At 35.6% G+C, this 20,435-nt stretch overlaps 1 protein-coding gene across 5 annotated transcripts in view; it reads right to left on the reverse strand.

Moving 5' to 3' along the window:
* The window catches only part of ZSWIM5 (zinc finger SWIM-type containing 5), a 145,151-nt gene that overhangs the window by 10,979 nt on the left and 113,737 nt on the right, over positions 1-20,435 (reverse strand). For 4 of the 5 annotated variants that reach the window (XM_088791099.1, XM_074334625.2, XM_019716552.3 and 1 more), the window contains 5 exons: positions 18,320-18,466; positions 17,674-17,811; positions 15,987-16,244; positions 15,639-15,774; positions 14,633-14,790 (listed from right to left, as the gene is read on the reverse strand). In XM_088791099.1, the coding sequence (XP_088647225.1) occupies positions 14,633-14,790; positions 15,639-15,774; positions 15,987-16,244; positions 17,674-17,811; positions 18,320-18,466 (837 nt within the window). The remainder of the gene's footprint in view (positions 1-14,632; positions 14,791-15,638; positions 15,775-15,986; positions 16,245-17,673; positions 17,812-18,319; positions 18,467-20,435) is intronic. The other variant, XM_074334626.2, reaches the window with a different exon arrangement.

Raw genomic sequence — 20,435 nt, forward strand, 5'->3', positions numbered from 1 at the left:
CCTAGGAGTAGAATTGCTGGGTCTATGATAATTCTATTTAAAAATTTCAGGAACCATTACACTATTTTCCACAACAGCTGCACCACTTTATATTCCCACCAGCAATGTATAAGGTTCCGATTTCTCCACATCCTCACCAACACTTGGCATTATTTGTAATAATAGCCATCTCACTGGGTGTGAAGGGGTATCTTATTGTGGTTTTGACTTGCATTCCCTAATGACTAATGACGTTGAACATCTATGTGCTTATTAGTCATTTATATAGCTTCACTGGAGAAATGTCTCTTCAAGGCTTTTGTCCATTTTAAAATTGGGTTGTTTGTCTTTTTGTTGTTGATTTGTAATTCTTTATATATTCTGTATATTAAACCATTATCAGACACGATTTACAAATATTTCCTCCCATCCTGTAGGCTAGCTTTATTTTCTTGATAAAGTCCTTTGATGAACAAAAGCTTTTAATTTTGATGAGGTCCTATTTATTTATTTATTTATTTATTTATTGTTGTTGTTGCTCATGTTTTTGGTATCATATCTAAGAATCCACTGACAAATAGAAGGCCATGAAGATTTACTCCTATGTTTCCTTCTATGAAGTTTATGGTTTTAGCTTTTATATTTAAGTAATTGATTCCCTCCTTTTACTTTTAATCTATCTGTGTCTCTATATTTAAAGTGGGCTTCTTGTAGACAACATAGTTGGGCTTTTTTTTAAAATCTGTTCTGTCAGTCTGTCTTTTAATTGGTATATTTAGACCATTCACATTTAAAGTGATTATTGATATAGTTGAATTAATATTTACCAAATTTGTAACTGTTTCTATTCATTGCACTTGTTCTTTGTTTCTTTAAAGAAAAGCTTCCCTCTTTTCTGCTTCTTCTGGCTTAAATTGAGCATTTTATATGATTCAGTTTTCTCTTCTTTCATATTAATTATACTTCTTTTAAAAATTAAATATTAAAATGAACTATATTCTTCTAAAAATATTATTCTTTTAAAATTTAAAAAATAGTTAAATTGTGTTTGTCCTATAATTGCAGTATACATTTACAACTAATAGAAGTCCATTTTCAAGTAAATGTATCACTTCATAAATGAACTTATAATAGTATTCTTAGTCCTTCCCTTCCATATCTTATTGTTGCTGCCATTCATTTCACTTATATTTAAGCTATAATCAATCAATACATTGCTATTATTATTTTAAACAAGAAGTTATCTTGGCCAGCCCAGTAGCTCAGGCGGTTGGAGCTCCATGCTCCTAATGCTGAAGGCTGCCAGTTTGATTCCCACATGGGCCAGTGAGCTCTCAACCACAAGGTTGCTAGTTCAATTCCTCGAGTCCCACAAGGGATGGTGGGCTCTGCCCCCTGGAACTAGCAATGGCAACTGGACCTGCAGCTGAGCTGCGCCCTCCACAACTAAGACTGAAAAGACAACAACTTGAAGCTGAACGGCACCCTCCACAACTAAGATGGAAAGGACAACAACTTGACTTAGAAAAAAGTCCTGGAAGTACACACTGTTCCCCAATAAAGTCCTGTTCCCCTTCCCCAATAAAAAAAAAAAAAAAAAACTTAAAAAAAAAAAAAGTTATCTATTAGTTCAATTAAGAATTTAAAAAAACCCCAAAGGTTTTATTTTACCTTCATTTATTCCACCTCTAATACTCTACCTTTCTTTATGTAGATCTGAGTTTCAAATCTATATCATTTTTCCTTTTCTCCGAAGGACTTCTTGCAAAGTGTAGGTCCACTGGCAATAAATTCCCTCATTTTTTATGAGAAAGTCTTTATTTTTCCTCTACTTTTGAAGGATGATTTGGATACCAAATTCTAGGTTGGTGGTTTTTCTTTCAACACTTTAAATATTTCACTTCACTCTCTCTTGCTTGCATGGTCTGTGAAGTGAAGTTGATGTAATTCTTATCCTTGTTTCTCTATAGGTTAAGGTGGTTTTGTTCTCTGGTTTCTTTCAAGATTTTTTGTCTTCCGTTTTCTGCAGTTTGAATGTGATATGTCTAGGAGAAAATTTTTTGGTATTCGTATTGTTTGGTATGCTCTGAGCTTCCTGGATCTGTGTTTTGATGTCTGTCACTAATTTTGGAAAATTCTCAGCTATTATTACTTCAAATATTTTTTCTGCTCCTTTCGTCTCCTTCTGGTGTTCCTGTTATGCATATGTTATATACCTTTTCTAATTGTCCCATAGTTTTCAGATATTCTGTTCTGGGTCTCTTCCATTCTTTTTTTCTCTTTGTATTTCAATTTGAGAAGTTTCTATTGATGTTTATAATTTAAAATTTTGGAAATACACATGGTTCAATATTGAAAAGATACAAAAGGTAAATAATGAAAAGTTCTTTTTCCCTGCTCACTTGTCCCTCATTCACCCACTTCTAACCCCATAGACAACCAATATTATCAGTTTTTGTATTACTGTCTAGGATAGCCTATGCACAATAAGAAAATATATTATCTATTTCCTCTCCTTGACCCCCCAAATGGTAGCACAATATACACAGATTTGCATGTTATTTTATATATTGGTATTTATCCCATATCAGTACATAAAGTGCTTCTTGTTCTTTTAAATGGCTGTATATTATTCCATTTATGTATGTACAGGTCCACAACTACTTATTTTGGTATTCAGAATTTTTCTAAGTTACAGAAAGATAATTTATACATATATATATTTGCAGAAAGATACTCTGTACATATATATAATATTTGCAATGAGCCTAAGGCAGCATCCCATAATTAAGCACATTATTATTTGTACAGTGACTATAATATTCACACTAGGTGAGATGAAGAGCAACATTAGTATGATAGTTTATCAATACAATAGTAAACTGATAAATGAAATAGTATGATATATACATAAATACTTGGTACTCTTTATTTCTAAGGAAAACATTCAATAAAACCTAAACCAAACTAAATATCTGTATATATACATGGGACAAATGTGTTACATTTGGTTTCTTTATGATTTCGAACAACAGGCTTAATCAGCATTGCTATTATTGTCATCAAAGATTGGAGTTGCATATTTAATTATGGGCCAGGAATTTTCTTGTGGCATCCTTGTCTGTTTTTGATATCATGGTAATGCTGGCCTTGTCAAATGACTTTGAAAGAGTTCCTTCCTTTTTTATTTTTTGGAAGAGTTTGGGAGGATCGGTATTAATCTTCTTTGAAAGTTTCGTTAGAATTCACCAGTGGAGCCATCTGGTCCTGGACTTTTGTTTATTGGGAGGTTTTTGATTACTGATTTAATCTCCTTACTAATAATTGGTCTGTTCAGTTTTTGTTTTTAATAACCCAAAATTGGAAACAATCCAAATATCCATCAATAGGTAAATGGATAAACAAACTGTGATATAACCATATAATGGATTACTGCTCAGTATAATGAAAAGGAATGAACTTTTGATACACAGTACAACATAGATGAATCTCAAAATAATTTTGCCAAGTGAAAGGAGTCAGATCAAATGAAAAACAATATATACTGTATTATTCCATTTACATAAAATTTTAGAAAATGCACACTATAGTGACAGAAGGAAGATCAATGGTTTCCCGGGGATGAGAGCTGGAGCAAGCTAGGATGCAAGAGAAGAAGAAATAACCAATGGTCACAAGGAAACTTGGAGGTGACAGATATGTTCATTATCTTGATTGTGGTGATAGTTTCTTGGGTGTATAGATTTGTCAAAATTTATCAACTTGCACATTTTAAGTATGTGTTGATTACTGTATGGTAATCACCCTTAATAAAGCTGTACATAAATATATAGATAAGTAATGATAGCAACTGATTATAATCCATTGAATAAAATAGGTATCCATGAGTTTTGTACTGATATGACTACATGAGTAGGGTGGGGTGCCAACTGATGATTGTGGAAGGAATGATGAAATGAGAATATACCATTGGGCATCCATAATACTTCACTCAGCCTAGAAACATCGATGGATACTAAAACTAATGGGTGAAGATTTGATGAGGGATATTTACATAGTCTCAAAGTATCTCCCCACAAAATACTTGTCAATCATAAAGGAAAGCTGTGTACTTTTACAGTAGAGAAACCTGACAGACATTACTTTAATCAAGTAATTCAGTTAATACCACCAGTAATGGATCCAATCAAAATCATACATCACCTGTTAGGAAGCAATGAGAACTCAGCATCACTTTTGTGATACTATAACCAAAAATGTAAGCCTGCATCTACCCATGAGGAAAAATCAGGCATACCCAGATTGAGGGACATACTACAAAATAACTAGTCTAATCTGCAAAAGTGTCAAGGTCATGAATGTCAAGGGAAGACTGAGAAATTTTTCCAAATTGACAAAGACTAAAGAGACATGGCAGACTAAATGCAACACACAATCTTCTGTAAAATCCTTTTGCTATAAGGTACATTATTGGGAAATTAGTGAAACTTGAATCGGGTCTGTGTAGATGGTAGTATATATCAATATTAATTTCCTGATTTTGATTATTGTGTTTTGGGTATGTAGAAGAGTGTCCTTGTTTGCCAGAAATACAGACTACAGTATTCAGGAGCGATGGGGTTCAAGTCAGTTACTTACTTTTAAATGGTTCAGGGGGAAGAAAAGATCTCTCTGTACTATTTTTGAAACTTTTTTGTAAGTTTGAAACTCAAAATAAAACAATTTGATAAAGCATTGTGTTTGCAAAGGTATGGAGTGGGAGTATAGGTTGGTAATCTTTTGTGGAGAGCAATTTGTCATATCTATCAAAATTACAATTCATATATCCTTTTAGCAAGCAATTTCCTTTCCAGGATTTTATCTTACACATATTTTGTACAAATGTGATGTTTGTACAAGGTTATTCACTCCAACATTGTAGTTGCAAAATATTTGAGACATTCTAAATATCCATCAACAGAAGACTGATTAAATATATTACTTTAGGTCCAAAATCTCTTATGTGGTATTCCAAAATCTGAAAAGCTTCAAACATCCAAACTTTTTTTGTAAGTTTCACAGCAAAACCTGCCTCAGATGACATGAGGCATTAATCAGTTTTTTCTCAACACTCTTACCAGTTACATACATCTCTGCTGTTCACTAATACTGTGTTGCCTTCTTTGTTTATTTTGTTGGAATTTTGTCAATTTGAGTTTAATTGCCCTGTATAAATGTTAATAAAATTGAAGATACCCCTGGGGGTCAGAATAAGAAGAAAAGGAAGCATCTGTCATTATCAGTAGCACAGAAAATAGTTAATGCAGAATCTTGATCATGTGTGTCTATGAGGCATCTTACTAAAGAATAAAGTGTAGGAATTAACACCACATGACTTGAAATAATGGAAAGACAAAGTGTTGAAGTTTTAAAGAGACAGATATGACCAGAACTAATGAAAAACAGAAATTTTTTCAGAGGGCAAAAAATGAAGATGTTGATATGACCATGACTGAATGAATACAACAATGAAGCAGTGTGAATATACCACTGACTGGTTTGTTGAAACAAGCTAGAATATGCCATGAATGACTCAACATTTAAGGTGAGTATAGAATATCAGAAGATTGGCTGCAGAAATTTAAGAAGCATCATGGTATATAATATCTGAACATCTATGATGAAGAATCTTCTGCTTATCATGAAGTAGACAAAAATTATATTGACAAATTTTTAAAGATAACTTTTAATGAAAATCTTAATCCCAAACATGTGTAGAGTGCTGATGAAATAGCTCTGTTTAGCCTGTATTCTTTAAGTTAAAAAATTAACAATGATTGATGAGCAAATGAGGTTTTAAGGACTCTAAGCACAGGTTGAAAGTTCTGGGATGTGCCCGTGCATCAGACAGGTAAAGTTAGAAAAGCCAACATCCAAGATGTTTCAAAAGTTGTTCATAATTTATTTGTAAGTGTATAAACAAAAGACATGGATAGGGGCCGGCCCGGTGGCTCAGGCAGTTGGAGCTCCGTGCTCCTAACTCCGAAGGCTGCCGGTTCGATTCCCACATGGGCCAGTGGGCTCTCAACCACAAGGTGGCCAGTTCAACTCCTCAAGTCCCGCAAGGGATGGTGAGCTGGGCCCCACCCCCTGCAACTAGCAACGGCAACGGCAACTGGACTGGAGCTGAGCTGCACCCTCCACAACTAAGACTGAAAGGACAACAACTTGAAGCTGAACAGCACCCCCCACAACTAAGATTGAAAGGACAACAACTTGACTTGGAAAAAACTTCTGGAAGTACACACTGTTCCCCAATAAAGTCCTGCTCCCCTCCCCCCCCCAAAAAAAAAAGAGATTAGAAAAAAAGACATGGATAATCAAAGAGATATTTTCTAACTGGCTTGATAATCTGTACCAATGATATGACACATTGCACACAAGCTAGAATGGAAGAAAACTATAATTATATTATTCTTGGACCACTATTCCACACACAGTCCTCCTGAACTTCTTCTGACCAAGAAATTTTACTCCCAATGAAAAGAAAATATAAATACTTATTTTTTGTTTTCATATTCTATAGTTGCAGCAATTAACTTCCAAGGCTTCCTAAAAGAGTTATTGCAAAAGCTTGATCAGGCATACCTTAATGATGCCATTTAGACAATTGCTGATGCAGGCAAATATCCCTGATAGACATAGATGCAAAAATTCTCAACAAAATATTAGCAAACTGAATTCAACAATACATTAAACGGATCATATATTATGATCAAGTGGGAAATATTCCAGTAATGCAAGGGTGATTCAACATCTGCAAATCAGTCAATGTAACACACCACGTCAGCAAAATGCAGGCTGAAAATTATATGATCATCTCTACAGATGCAGAAAAAACACTTGACAAAACTCAACATCCATTTATAATAAACTCTCACCGAAGTGGGTATAGGGGAACATACCTCAACATAATAAAGGCCATATATGACAAGCCTATAGCTAATATCATACTCAATGGTGAAAAGTTGAAAGCTTTTCCTCTAAGATCAGGAACAAGACAAGGATGCCCACTCTCACCACTTTTATTAAACATAGTGTTGGAAGTTCTAGCCAGAGCAATTAGGCAAGGAAAAGAAATAAGAGGCTTCAAAATTGGAAAGGAAGAACTAAAGCTGTCACTATTTGCAGATGACACTCATAATATTATATATAGAAAACCCTAAAGACGCCATCAAAAACTGTTAGAACTAAAAATTAATTCAGTAATGATGCAGGATACAAAATCAACACACAAAAATTTGCTGTGTTTATATACATTAATAACAAATTATCAGAAAGAAAAATTAAGAAAACAATTCCATTTACAATTATATATCTATATATCTCCATCCATCCATGCCTAGGAATAAATTTAGCCAAGAAAGTGAAAGACCTGTATACTGAAAACTGTGAGACATTAAAAAAAGAAATTGAAGATACAAATAAATGAAAAGATATTCCATGGTCATGGATTAGAAGAATTCAAATTGTTAAAATGTCCATACTACCCAAAGCAATCTACACACTCAGTGCAATCCCTATCAAAAGTCCAAAATCACTTTTCACAGAAATAGAGCAAAAAACCCTAAAATTTGTATGGAACCTACAAAGACCCTGAATAGCCAATGCAATCTTGAAAGAACAAAGCTAGAGGCATCACGCTCCCTGATTTCAAGCTATATTACACAAAGCTGTAGTAACTAAAACAGTATGGTATTGACATAAAAACAACGAGACCAATGAAACAAAATAGATAGCCCAGTAATAAACCCAAGCATATATGGTCAATTAATTTATGACAGAAGAGCCAAGAACATATAATGGGGTGATGACAGTCTCTTCAATAAATGGGGTTGGGAAAACTAGAAGCCACATGCAAAAGAATGAACCTGAATCACTATCTTACACCACACACAAAAATTAACTCAAAATGTAAGATCTGAACATAAAATCTGAAACCATAAAACTCCTAGAAGAAAACATAGGGTAAGCTCCTTGATATCAGTTTTGGCGATGATTTTTTAATTTGACACCAAATGTAAAAACAACAACAGCAAAAATAAACACATGGGACTACATTAAACTAAAAGTTTTGCATAGCAAAGGAACCATCAACAAAATGAAAGGTAACTTACCAAATGGGAAAACATATTTGCAAGTCACATATCTGATAAAGGGTTACTATCCAAAATATATAAATAACTCATACAACTCAACAGCAAAAAAATAAACAATCCAATTAAAAAATGGGCAAAAGATCCGAATAGATATTTTTCCAAAGAAGACATACAGATGGCCAATAGGTACATGAAAAGGTGCTCAGCATCATTAATCATCAGGAAAACAGAACTCAATGATCTAACAATTCCACTTCTGGGTATTTATCCTAAGAAAATGAAAGCACTAACTTGAAAAGATATATGTACCCCTATGTTCACTGCAGTATTATTCACAATAGTCAAGACATGAAAACAACCTAGGAGTCCATCAACAGATGGATAAAGAAGGTGTAGTACACAGAAGGTCCCTGACTTACGATGGTTCAACTTAACAACTGTTTGACTTTATGATGGTGCATAAGTTACATGCGTTTAGTAGAAACTGTTCTTTGAACTTTGATCTTGGGCTAGTGGTATGCAGTATGATACTCTCAAAATGCTGGGCAGAGGCAATGAGCCTCAACTCCCAGTCAGGCCTGCGACCATAAGGATAAACAACTGATACTCTACAGTGTACTGTGTTGTCAGCATTGTTTGGATATTGTTTTCTGAGCATGTTTAAGGTAGTCTAGACTAACTATGATGTTTGGTAGGTTAAGTGAATTAAATGTATTTTCGACTTACGATGAATTTATCAGTACATAACCTTATCGTAAGTTGAGGATCATCTGTACATAAACAATTGAGTATTATTCAGTCATAAAAAAGAAGGAAGTCCTGCTATTTGGAGCAACATGGATGAACCTTGATGGCATTATGCTAACTGAAATGTCAGATAGAGAAAGACAAATACTGTATGATCTCACTTATATGTGGAATCTAAAACCAAACAAAACTGAGTTCATAGATTGAGAACAGATTAGTGGTTGCCAGATGTGGGAGTGGGGGACTGGGAGAAATGGGTGAAGGGAACCAAAAGATAAAATAAACAAATAAAAAAATAAAAAATACTAAGTAATAAAAACACCAAAGCTGCTATGAACATTCATGTTTAAGTTTGTATGGATACATGCTTTCATTTCTTTTGGGTAATACCTAGGAGTGGAATGGCTGGGTCATATACATAGGGGTCTATTTAACTTTTTAAGAAATTGCCAAACAGAGTCCCAAAGAAGTTGTACCACTTACGTTCCTACCTGCAGTGTATGAGAGCTCCAGTTGCTCCACATGCATGCAAGTCTTTGCTACGGTCAGCTTTTTTATTTTATTTTACCCATTCTTATTGTAGTTTTAATTTCCATTTCCCTAGAGACTAACAATATTGAGTATCCTTTCATGTGCTTATTTTTCATCAGAATATCTTTGGTGAAGTGTCTCTTCTATCTTTGCTCATTTGAAAAAATGAGTTGTTCATTTTCTTATCATTGAGTTTTGAGAGCTCTTTATATATTCTGGATGCAAGTCCTTCATGAGATGTGATTTGTAAATATTTCTCCCAGTCTGTGGCTTGTCTTTTCATTCTCAATAGCGACTGTCATAGAGCAGAAGTTCTTAATTTTGATAAGTCCTATTTATTATTATTTTTCTTTTATGGATTGTGCTTTCAGTGTTATATCTAAGAAATCTTTGTCTAACTAAAACTGAAAATAATTTTGTCCTATGTTTTTCTTAAAAGTTTTATACTTCTAGCTGTTACATTTAGGTCCTCAATCCATCATAAATTAATTTTTGTATATGTTGTACCATTTGCTGGAAAGACTATCCTTTTTCTCAAGTGAATTGGCTTTGCCTTTTTATTGAAATAAATTACCCACGTATGTGTGGGTCTACTTTGGAACTCTATTTTTTTCACTGATCTATTTGTCTATCTTTACACCAATGACCCTGTATTGATTACTATAGCTTTATAAAAGTCTTGAAATCAGATAGGTTAATTCTACCATTTTATTTTTCTTTTGCAAAGTTGTTTTTGGCTACTCTAGGTCTTTTGCATTTCCATATGAATTTTAGAATCAGATGATAAATTTCTATCCAAAAAAGCCTGTTGGGATTTTAAATGGGATTGCATTGAATCTGTACATCAATTTGTAGAGAAAGAACATCTTAACAATACTGAATTTTCCAATCCATGAGCGCAGCACATCTTTCTATTTATTTAGGTCTTCTTTAATTCTCTCAGCAATATAATTTTCACTGTATAGGTCTTGCACATCTTTTGTCACATTTATTCTCAAGTACTTATTTTCTTAGTGCTATTATAATAGTAATTTAAAAATTTCAACAGGGATGTAATGTATAGCATAAAGAATATAATCAATAATATTGTAATATCTGTGCAAAGTTGGGTACTAGATTTAGCGGGGTGATCACTTTGTAAGTTATATAAATGTCTAATCACCTGAAACTAATATAATATGTCAACTGTAATTGAAAAAAAAAACAATTTTTAAAATTTTAGTATCTGATTGTTCACTGCTGATATATTGATTTTGTATATTGGTCTTGTATCCTGTAACCCTGTTAAACTCATTAATTCAATAGCTTGTTGGACATTCTGTAGGATTTACATAAACGATCATGTCATCAGAAAGTAAATATGGTTTTACTTCTTCCCTTTTAATCTGGCTATCTTTTATTTCTTTTTGTTGTCTTATTGCACTGGCTTAGAACCACCATTATAATGTTGAATAGAAGTGGCGAAAGTAAACATTTTTATCTTGTTCCTGATGTTAAGAAGAAAAGATTCAATCTTTTACCATTAAGTATAAGGGTAGGTCTATCATAGATGCCCTTTATTTTGTTGAGGATGTTCCCTTCTAGTCTTAGTTTGTTGACAGTTTTATTGTTTTTATTAGGAATAAATGTTAGATTTTATCAAATGCTTTTTCTGTATTATTGACATGATTATATGTGTTTTCTTTTTCACTCTATTAGTATTGTGAATTATTGTGATTGAGTTTTGAATGTTAAACCAACCTTACATTCCTGGGGCAAACCCTACTTGGTCATGATGTATTATTCTTTTAAATATATTATTGGATTCAATCTGCTAAAATTTTTATTAAAAATTTTTACATCTATGCTCATGATGGTATTAGTCTATAGTTTTCTTATGATGATTGTTATGTAGTTTTGGTATTAGGGTAATGCTGGCTTCATAGATTGAGTTGGGAAATATTTCCTTCTCTCCCATTTTCTGGAGAAGTTTGTATAGAATTGTTTTCCTTAAACGTTTGGTAGAATTTACCACTGAAGCCATCTAGGCCTGGATGGCTGTGGAAAGGTTTTTAGCTACAAATTCAATTTCTTTGAAATTCATTTCCATTTATTCTTTTTTATTGTGGTAAAATATACATATGTAATAATTTACCATTTTAATCATTTAAGAGTACAATTCAGTGACATTAAGTATATTCACAATGTCGTGCAACCATCACCACTATCCAATTGCAGAACTTTCTGATCATCCCAAATAGAAACTTTATACTCATTAAATAACTAATTTCCCCAGCCTCTGTATTCTTTGTTTCTATGAATTTCTCCTCTACACTTTCTGCTTCTATGAATTTATGATATCAATGATGGCCATGTTATTAAAGTGATATCTGCCAGGTTTCTCCACTCTATAGTAGTAGAGTTATACTTTTTTCCTTTATGACTGATAAGTGTGTTGTAGAGAGATACTTTGAGACTATGAAAACATCCTGTTCCTCACCAAATGTTCTCCCACTTGTTTAGTATCTATTGATGTTTCTTCACTGTGGCTATTCTAGTATCTCTTATAAGTGGAATCATACAATAGTTGTTTTAGCATCTGGCTTATTTCACTTAACATAATGTAACTCAGGTTCATCCATGTTGCAGCATATATCAGAATTTCATTCTTTTTATGCCTAAATAATATTCCATTGAATGTATATATCACATTTTATTTATCCACTCATCTGTTGATGGATACGAGTCATTTCCAACTTTTGTGAATAATACTGCTGTGAACATTGGTACACAAATAGCTGTTTGAGTCTATGTTTTCAATTCTTTTGGTGATATACTTAGCTCTTTTTAATTTATTCTTGAGTGAGCTTTGGTAGGTTGTGTCTTTTAAGGAATTAATCCATTTAATTTATGTTATTGAACTTATTGGCATAAAATTGTTCACAATATTATCTTGTTATCATTTTAATGTCTTTAGAATTTGTTGTGATGTCACCTTTCTCATTCTTGATATTGTTAATTTTTGGCTTCTCTCTTTATTTCTTGATCATGTGGACAGAGATTTCAATTTTATTTTTCTTTTCAAAGAAGCTGCTTTTGGTTTCATTGATTTTCTCTCCTGTTTTTCTATATTCTATTACATTGATATATGCTCTGATCTTTATTATTTCCTTTCTTCTGCTTACTTTCGGTTGCATTTGCTCTCTCTCTCTCTCTCTCTCTCTCTCTCGCGCTCTCTCTGTTGCTCTCTCTTTCTTTTTTTGGTTTCTTAAAGTGGAAGCTAGGATCACTGATTTGAAACCTTACTTCTTTTCAAATAAAGGCATTTAATGCTAAAATTTTCCTTCTATGTAAGTTTTAGCTGCATTCCACAAATTTTGTTATGTTGTGCTTTCATTTTCATTCAGTTTAAAACATTTTCTAATTTTCTTGTGGTATTGTACCCTTTGTTTGGTAAGTTATATGGAAGTGTGTGATTTAATTTCCAAAATTTTGGTGAATTTTCCATATAACTTTTCATTATTGATTTCTAAGTCAATTGTGGTTTTCTGAAAAGATTTTCATTTCACCTTTGTTTCTGAAAGATACTTTTTTTAAAATTAGTTTATTGGGGTGACAATGGTTAGTAAAGTTACATAGGTTTCGAGTGTACAATTCTGTACTACATCATCTATATATCACATTGTACGTTCACCACCCAGGGTCAGTTTTCCTTCCATCACCATATATTTGATCCCGTTTACCCTCATCTACCAACCACCCTAACTCTCTGTTAACCACTAACCTACTGTCTATGTCAATTAGTTTTTATTTGTTTGTCTTGATCCTTTGTTGCTTTCAGTTCTATATCCCACTTATCAGTGAAATCATATGGTTCTCTACTTTTTCTGTCTGACTCATTTCGCTTAGCATAATAACCTCAAGATCCATCCATGTTGTCACAAATGGCATTATTTAATCTTTTCTTATGGCAGAATATTATTCCACTGTGTTTATTGGTATAGGATTCTAGGTTGACAGTTTTTAAAAAAGTACTTTAAAGTGCTTTTTCTCCACTGTCCTCTGGCCTATGCTGCTTTTAACGAAAAACTTTCATCCTTATCTTTTGTCCTGTGTATGTAATGTATCTTTTTTCCTACAGTTGCTTTTAAATAAGAGTTTCTCTTTTATCACTAGTTTTAAGCAATTTGATTATGATGCACCTTGGTATGTTTTTTTCCACATTTCTTGTGCTTGAGGTTCATTGAGCATCTTGGATCTGCAGTCATCCTTATCCTGCTTGGAATCTGACATTTCATGCCAGGCCACTGCCACCAGCACTACTCACATGAATGCCTATTATCAAATTTATTGATTTTTTACCAATAAGATTGGTGAGAAATGTTACTTCAGGGTAATTTCAATTTGTATTTCTCAAGTGAAGCCAGGCATTTTAATTGTTTAAAAGTCATTGGTATCTTTTTTATTTTTCTGTGAACTGCCTGATTATATATTTTGTTCAATCTTTCTATTGGTTTATTGATCATTTTTAATCGATTTATCTGTGTCTTTTACCTTTTCTACAATGAAAATGCATTTTCTGGGCAATAAAAAGATACAACATAAAGTTATTTTTAATTAAAAAAATGCTTTAAAAAATCCATGTAGTTTCCGGTATCAGAAAAATACTCACAGTTCCTGGGAGCTACTAACTTATTATAGCTTCTCAGGGGCTTATTTTCATTACTTTTTGTGGTGAAACCTCCATAGCTAACAGGGAGTATGTGAGCTTGAAAGGCTGACAGTCACTCTGGGCTGCCTATGTTTTGACCAGGGCCCTGGAAAAATCACAAATTCTCGTATCTGTAAAGGGATTTGTACCTGTATCTTAGTCATCACCTCACTGGATCTTCCAATGGCCCTGGGAGGCTGACAGGTCATTGACAATGATCCTCATTTTATAGATTTTGAACCTGAGGCTTGGAAAGGTGAAGTGACTTTATCATGTGGAAGGGTAGATTTAGAAGTCACCTTAAAGATGATCTCATTCTATGTACTCAGGATCCTATAATTAGTAACTAGGGCATAACTCTGGACTGGACTCAGTTGCTCATTCTCATGGCAGCAATCAAAGTGAGGATTCCTATCAGTCTAAGAGGTCAAGGGAGGATGGACGAACAGCTTCTCTTGTTCGGGAGACTGCAGGCCAAGCCCTTGACAGGGCCATGACTGGGCCGGCACAGTGCGGGTGCTGGAGCCTACGGTCTATCTATGCTCACCTTTGGCAGCAGTCAGCATGGTGGAGGCCAGTTCACACTGCTGTGATTCCAAGTGTCCAAGCGTGAACCAGCGAGGATAACGGCTGGGCACCACAGACACCATATGGTGAGGGTGGGAAGTGTCGCCTGCAGAAGTTGAGTTTTCTAGAACAGGTAACCTAGAAGACCCAGGGAGAGTCATCAGCTACTATCCAGACCCTTGCCATTCTGAGCCATCTTAGAGAAGCTTATTTGTAGGGGAGTAAATGGGCAGGCAAGGGTTAATTAACAACTTTGAGAATTTTAAAACGTAGGGTGCTGTACTCTATATTAGATGAATGCCTGGGTACTTGTAGAACTCAAGCTGAATAGTCCTTACTACAAACGGATTTGAAAGGCAGTTCAAGAGTCACAAGATTATTTGTAAAAGTACACGGAATCTATGCAAAGGAATCCTCAGCAGTTCTTTTCTGGTTGAGGTGAGGAGTTCTCTTAGCCCCTAGTCTAACCAAAATCTTTCTGTTGGTCTGCTGCATCCTTGAGGTCCATCTGCCTGAACCAAGGATCCTATTCTAGTTAGGAAAAACATGCCCATAGCTCACTGTTCTCAAGTCTTGGTATAGAAAGACTTATTTTTCTACCTCCCCCAATGCATCTGGTTACGTGTTCCTGGGACCCATGACTCAGCTGAGCTATGGAAGGGCTCAAATCCCTTCTCAGGCTGCCTTACTGGCCCCAGAAGAGGGAGACTCAGGTCTTGGGTGCTCCACATCTATTAAAAATTCAGAGGCTTCCTCAGATGACCCACCAAGAGTATAACCAGGGAGCCAAGTCAGTCACCAGCAAAGCATTCCAGATAGGAATTCTGGATCATATGAAAATGTCTGAGCTACTTTAGGGAGGCTTGGTGGCAGGTCCAATAGAATAGACAAAGAGGGAAAGTGATGAAAGTGAGATAAACAAAGAAAAAGAGCATCGAAGACTTCTGCTTTGGTGGAAACAACTGGGCTGGGAAAGAGCTACCCACCTCATGGCACGTAAAGCTAATTTATAGGACAGGTCTGGATCATGAGGCAGTAGAGCTGAGAACAAATACTTGGCAAAGGTATGCATGGGAACACTCTCTCGGTGAATGACTTCTCCCAGACCACTGAAGGGGCCTCCTGCAGGAAGAAGGTAAGCCAGCCAGTTATTTATTTGTATGTTTCTATTTGCCAGCCTAGACTTGAGCCCGAGGATCCCACATGTTTGCTAGCCATGGGAACCTTCAGGACACTTTAATGTCAAAAATGTTTCTGTACCTGTGCTCTATTATAGAGAGGAACCCAGAGTCATAGGCCAAAGATAATGTAACAATAGACCCTTTTCTACTTACCTTCCAGTAGTAAGATGCACTGTTTCTGCAGTGTTTGCACTAATTCATCGTCCAGCTGCAGCTCCTGGAGTTGACTCAGGAGCTGCTCCTCATTACGGCACACCTTGTCCTGTGCATAGAGACCTTCAGGCATCACCCTCTGTTGACCCATCCCCATCAGAGCAACTTCCAGGGCTAATGACAGGTAGGACTCACTGCTGTTTGGGCAGCCTGCAGCCACGGGTACATGCTGGTACACAGGTCTGCTTTCATTCATATCTGAGGGCAACAAGTTACCAAATTCCTTAGGTCAGGTCCCATGGATTCATCTGCTCCTCTCTCCCTCCCACTCTGGGATACAGCTTGGTCAACAGCTATCAAAGGGAAACTGAGTCAGAAGCCCAGAATAATAAAGAAAATACACTGTAAAAAGGTTACACAGAGCCACAAAGATTCCTAGCTCCTTAATACATGAACTGGCTGCACCAGTTGGGGAAGTATAAAATCTTACACTAATCTTTTGCTGGCACATTATATAATACCATGATTATCTGTTTTTGTGTCTGTCTCTTTCACTAGAGTTTAAGCACCTTAAAGGGAAGAGACCTTATCTTACTGCCCTAGGTATATTTCCAGGGCCTGGTGTATGGAAGGAGCTAAGTGTATGGAAGGAGCTAAGTGTATGTCAGTGGTGAATATACCCCAAATGCAACCTCAGGCTTTCCAGATGCAAGTGTCACTGTTCAGATAAAACAGACCAAAGATGGTGATTCCCTTTCAGGGGATCAGATGGAAGATAAGGGCAGCCCTAGCTTGGATTCACCCCTTGTATCTCTACCCAGAGAAATCCAAATCCACCCAGTTAATCTATTACTTTGATAACACTTACAACTTCTATGGTATTATTACTTTACATGCTCCACCTTTGGGTTCAAAGTTTCAGAAGAAGAGCACAGATTTAAAGGTGAGAGTTTTGTTTTCTTTCTTTTTCCCTCTCATCCATCTGGTAAGTATTTATGGAAAAACTATTAAATGGGAGGTATTGCACTAAGTGCTAGGATCACAAAGATGAATCAGTCATAATTTCCGCTTTCAAGGAGCTGACAGCCTAGTAAGACATACTCACTTGTAAACAAGTTGTAATGCAAAGTGCTAAATACTATAATAAATGTATGTATACAATATAGTGATGGCATAAAGGAGAGAAGACTCAATTCTGTCTCTAGTCCTTGGTACTTTGAAACTCTACTAAATTACTTCCCTTTTATTTCTCATTTATAAAATTGGTACAAAACCATCTTGAGAAAGAAAGTTCAAAGGAAACATGAGAGTATTATACAATTGCAAGGGATAACACACTCTTCATGGAAGTTCTTTTCCACTTCTAGACTACTCTGAGGACTTGGCCTCTGACCCCTGAAATCCCTCTACCCCTTCTTATTTCCCTTGGATCAAACTCTTGAAGCATTCATGAGAAGTGAGAGGACCAAAGGAAGGTGGCAAGGTAAAATGTGAGAGTAGGACAGGGCTAGTCCACAGGACAAGAAAGGAAGGTGGGAAAGAAAGGAAGCCTAAGGAAGCCTCTCAGGGGAGGTCCAGTTTGGATAAGAGAAAAAAAAAAAGGTTGCAGAGGAGGCATAGAACAGATCTTGCAGAAAGGAGAGGGCTACCAGGCCAGTTCTGGCTTGCCTCAGGCTGACCCCTATACCTGACACTTCCAGATAGCTGTCATCATTCAGGCGGCAGGCCTCAGTCAAAGTAAGAAACAGGCAGCCAATGGGATCCAGGGGGTGGCCCACCCAGCCTTCCAGGTTTGTGATGGTTGTGGTTCCTCTATGCAACAGTTCTGGAAACAAGCAGGTCAAAGTTTTAGAGAGTGATAAAGACATATTGCTCTCTGTCCCCGCCTGAGTCTCCTCGTCAGTCTCTTTCAGGACTTGGCCCTGAGACAAAGAAAATTTGCCTCATTGTCTTGCCTCAGGTTGATAGGACTGGTCACAAGCTTATCAGCCAGCTGTAAGGACTGTGGTCTGCATTTAGGCTCCCTGCTGGCCACGCACATATGGAGATAGATACAGCTTTACAATTTAAAAGGGTTTTCTCATATCAGATCTTAGTGGGCCTTCCAATCACCCTCTGAGGGAGACATGCTGGCTTTATCATTTCCATTTTACAGGCAAAAAACCCCCCCAGAGGTAAAGGGAAGCATTCCACACAGCAGGTAGAATGACCTGGAATCCCCTAGCCCCATCATATCATGAAACATAATGAACATTAAGGACTACAACTTGTGGCCCCTGAGGTTCCTCATCAGCCTCGACCTAAGGAGTTAAGATGGTCCCTAATCACTGTACCTTTCTTCTGATGCTTGTAGATTTCCAGCTGTCGTTGCTGCTGCAACCTCAGAGTATTGATAATGGCCACCGTGAGTCTAAGGGCCTCTTTTGGATAACCATGGGAACGTAGGGCATCAACCCGAGCACAGGCTGTAGGCACATGCTCTGCCACATGAGAAGAAAATATTTTGGTTGAGTTAAATTTTTAAATCAGGAAAATTCATGCTTCAGAAAGGTAGTTTGTGTGTTGTTCAGTTCCTGAAATTCAACCTGACATCTACTGTGTACCAGTAACTGTACTTTATCCTTCAAGGATTATAAAGTTGAATAAGTCACAGGCTTTACCTTCAAAGAGCTACTCTGAAGCCTCAGCATAGTGGTATGGTATAGAAAGGGATACACAACAAGGATAATAAAATGTGAACATATACTATGGTAACCCAGTGGAGGTAGCAACTAACTGCCTAAACGGAGAGGCCTCATTCGTTTATTAATCATACATTTCCTGAGAACCTATTAATTATGTGCCAGGTACTATGCAGGCAAGCAAATGCACAAAGATGAATAAGAAATGGTCACTTCCCTCAAAGAGCTCAGAAATGATACATAAACAGATCATTATAAAACAAGAATGACACAATAGAAATATATACAGAGAGAAAATAATATTTGAGCTGTACTTTGTAGAACAAGTACGATTTAAAAACAGAGGAAGGCATTCCTGGCAAAGGGAACATATAAGCAAAGACATTAAGTAAAAGCACAAAAAGTATTCTATACAGCATCTTCAGAGTATGACAGATAGTTCTGTGTGGAGCTAGGTTATGTGGCTACAAATAGCCTGGAAAGGTAGAATCTAGACTGTAAAGAGCTTTAAATGCCATACTAAGGAGTTTGAATTTAACTTAGGAATAATAGAGGACTACCAAAGGCTTATAAATGGGCAAGTGATTATAATGAGATTTATGGTTTATTTTGTGATTTCTTTTACAGACAAGATTAAAAATTATAGAATTGCAAAAAATTTCAAAATACAGAAAAGCAAAATATAAAATAAAAATCAGAGATAACCATTATTTCCACTTTCATGTATATATATTCAGGCTTTTCTATTCAATTTTAATTACAGTAGGATGACATAATTATTGTTTTGCAACTAGGTTGTTCCACTTCACACAATGTAAATATTTTTTCATGTCATTAAATGTACTTCTATAACATTAAAAATGATTACACATTATTCCACCGAACGTGTGTACTATCCACTGAGTCAATCAATCCCCTATTGTTGGACATTAGATTGTTTCCAATTTTCCTCACCTGCACATTATTTATAACCAACCTCTAATAGACCCTCTAGTTTTATGCATATTTTTAGTTAATTATAGCTCAGGATCAATTCACAGATGAAGAATTCCTGGATTAAAGGGTATGAATGTATTTTAAAGGTTTTAAAACAAATTTATTTTCAATTACACATGACATTCAATATTATTTTATATTAGTTTCAGGTGCACAGCATAGTGGTCAGACATTTATATAATTTACAAAGTGATCCCCCCAATAAGTACTCACCTGGCACCATATATAGTTATTACAATATTATTGACTATATTCCGTATGCTGTACTTTACATCCTGTGACTATTTTGTAACTACCAATTGTATTTCTCCCTTCCTTCACCTTTTTCACCCAGTCCCCCAACCCCCTCCCATCTGGCAATCATCAGTTTGCTCTCTGTATCTATGAATCTGTTTCTGTTTTGCTTGTTCATTTATTATATATTGTTCTTTAGATTCCACATATAAATGAAATCAAAGGGTTATGTCTTTCTGACTTATTTCACTCAGCATAATACCTTCTAGGTCCATCCATGTTGTTGCAAATGGTAAGATTTCTAGGTCCATCCATGTTGTTGCAAATGGTAAGATTTCATTTTTTTTTATGGCTGAGTAATATTCCATTGTATATGTGTACCTTAACTTCTTTATCCAATCGTCTCTTGATGGGCACTTTGGTTGTTTCCATATCTTGGCTATTGTAAATAGTGCCGCAATGCACAGAGGGGTGCATATATCTTTTTGAATTTGTGTTTTGGATTTCTTCGGATAAATGTCCAGAAGTGGAATTGCTG

The sequence above is a fragment of the Rhinolophus sinicus genome, chromosome 14, assembly GCF_057876585.1.
Source record: "Rhinolophus sinicus isolate RSI-liver-muscle chromosome 14, RSI-T2T, whole genome shotgun sequence".
NCBI lineage: Eukaryota > Metazoa > Chordata > Mammalia > Chiroptera > Rhinolophidae > Rhinolophus > Rhinolophus sinicus.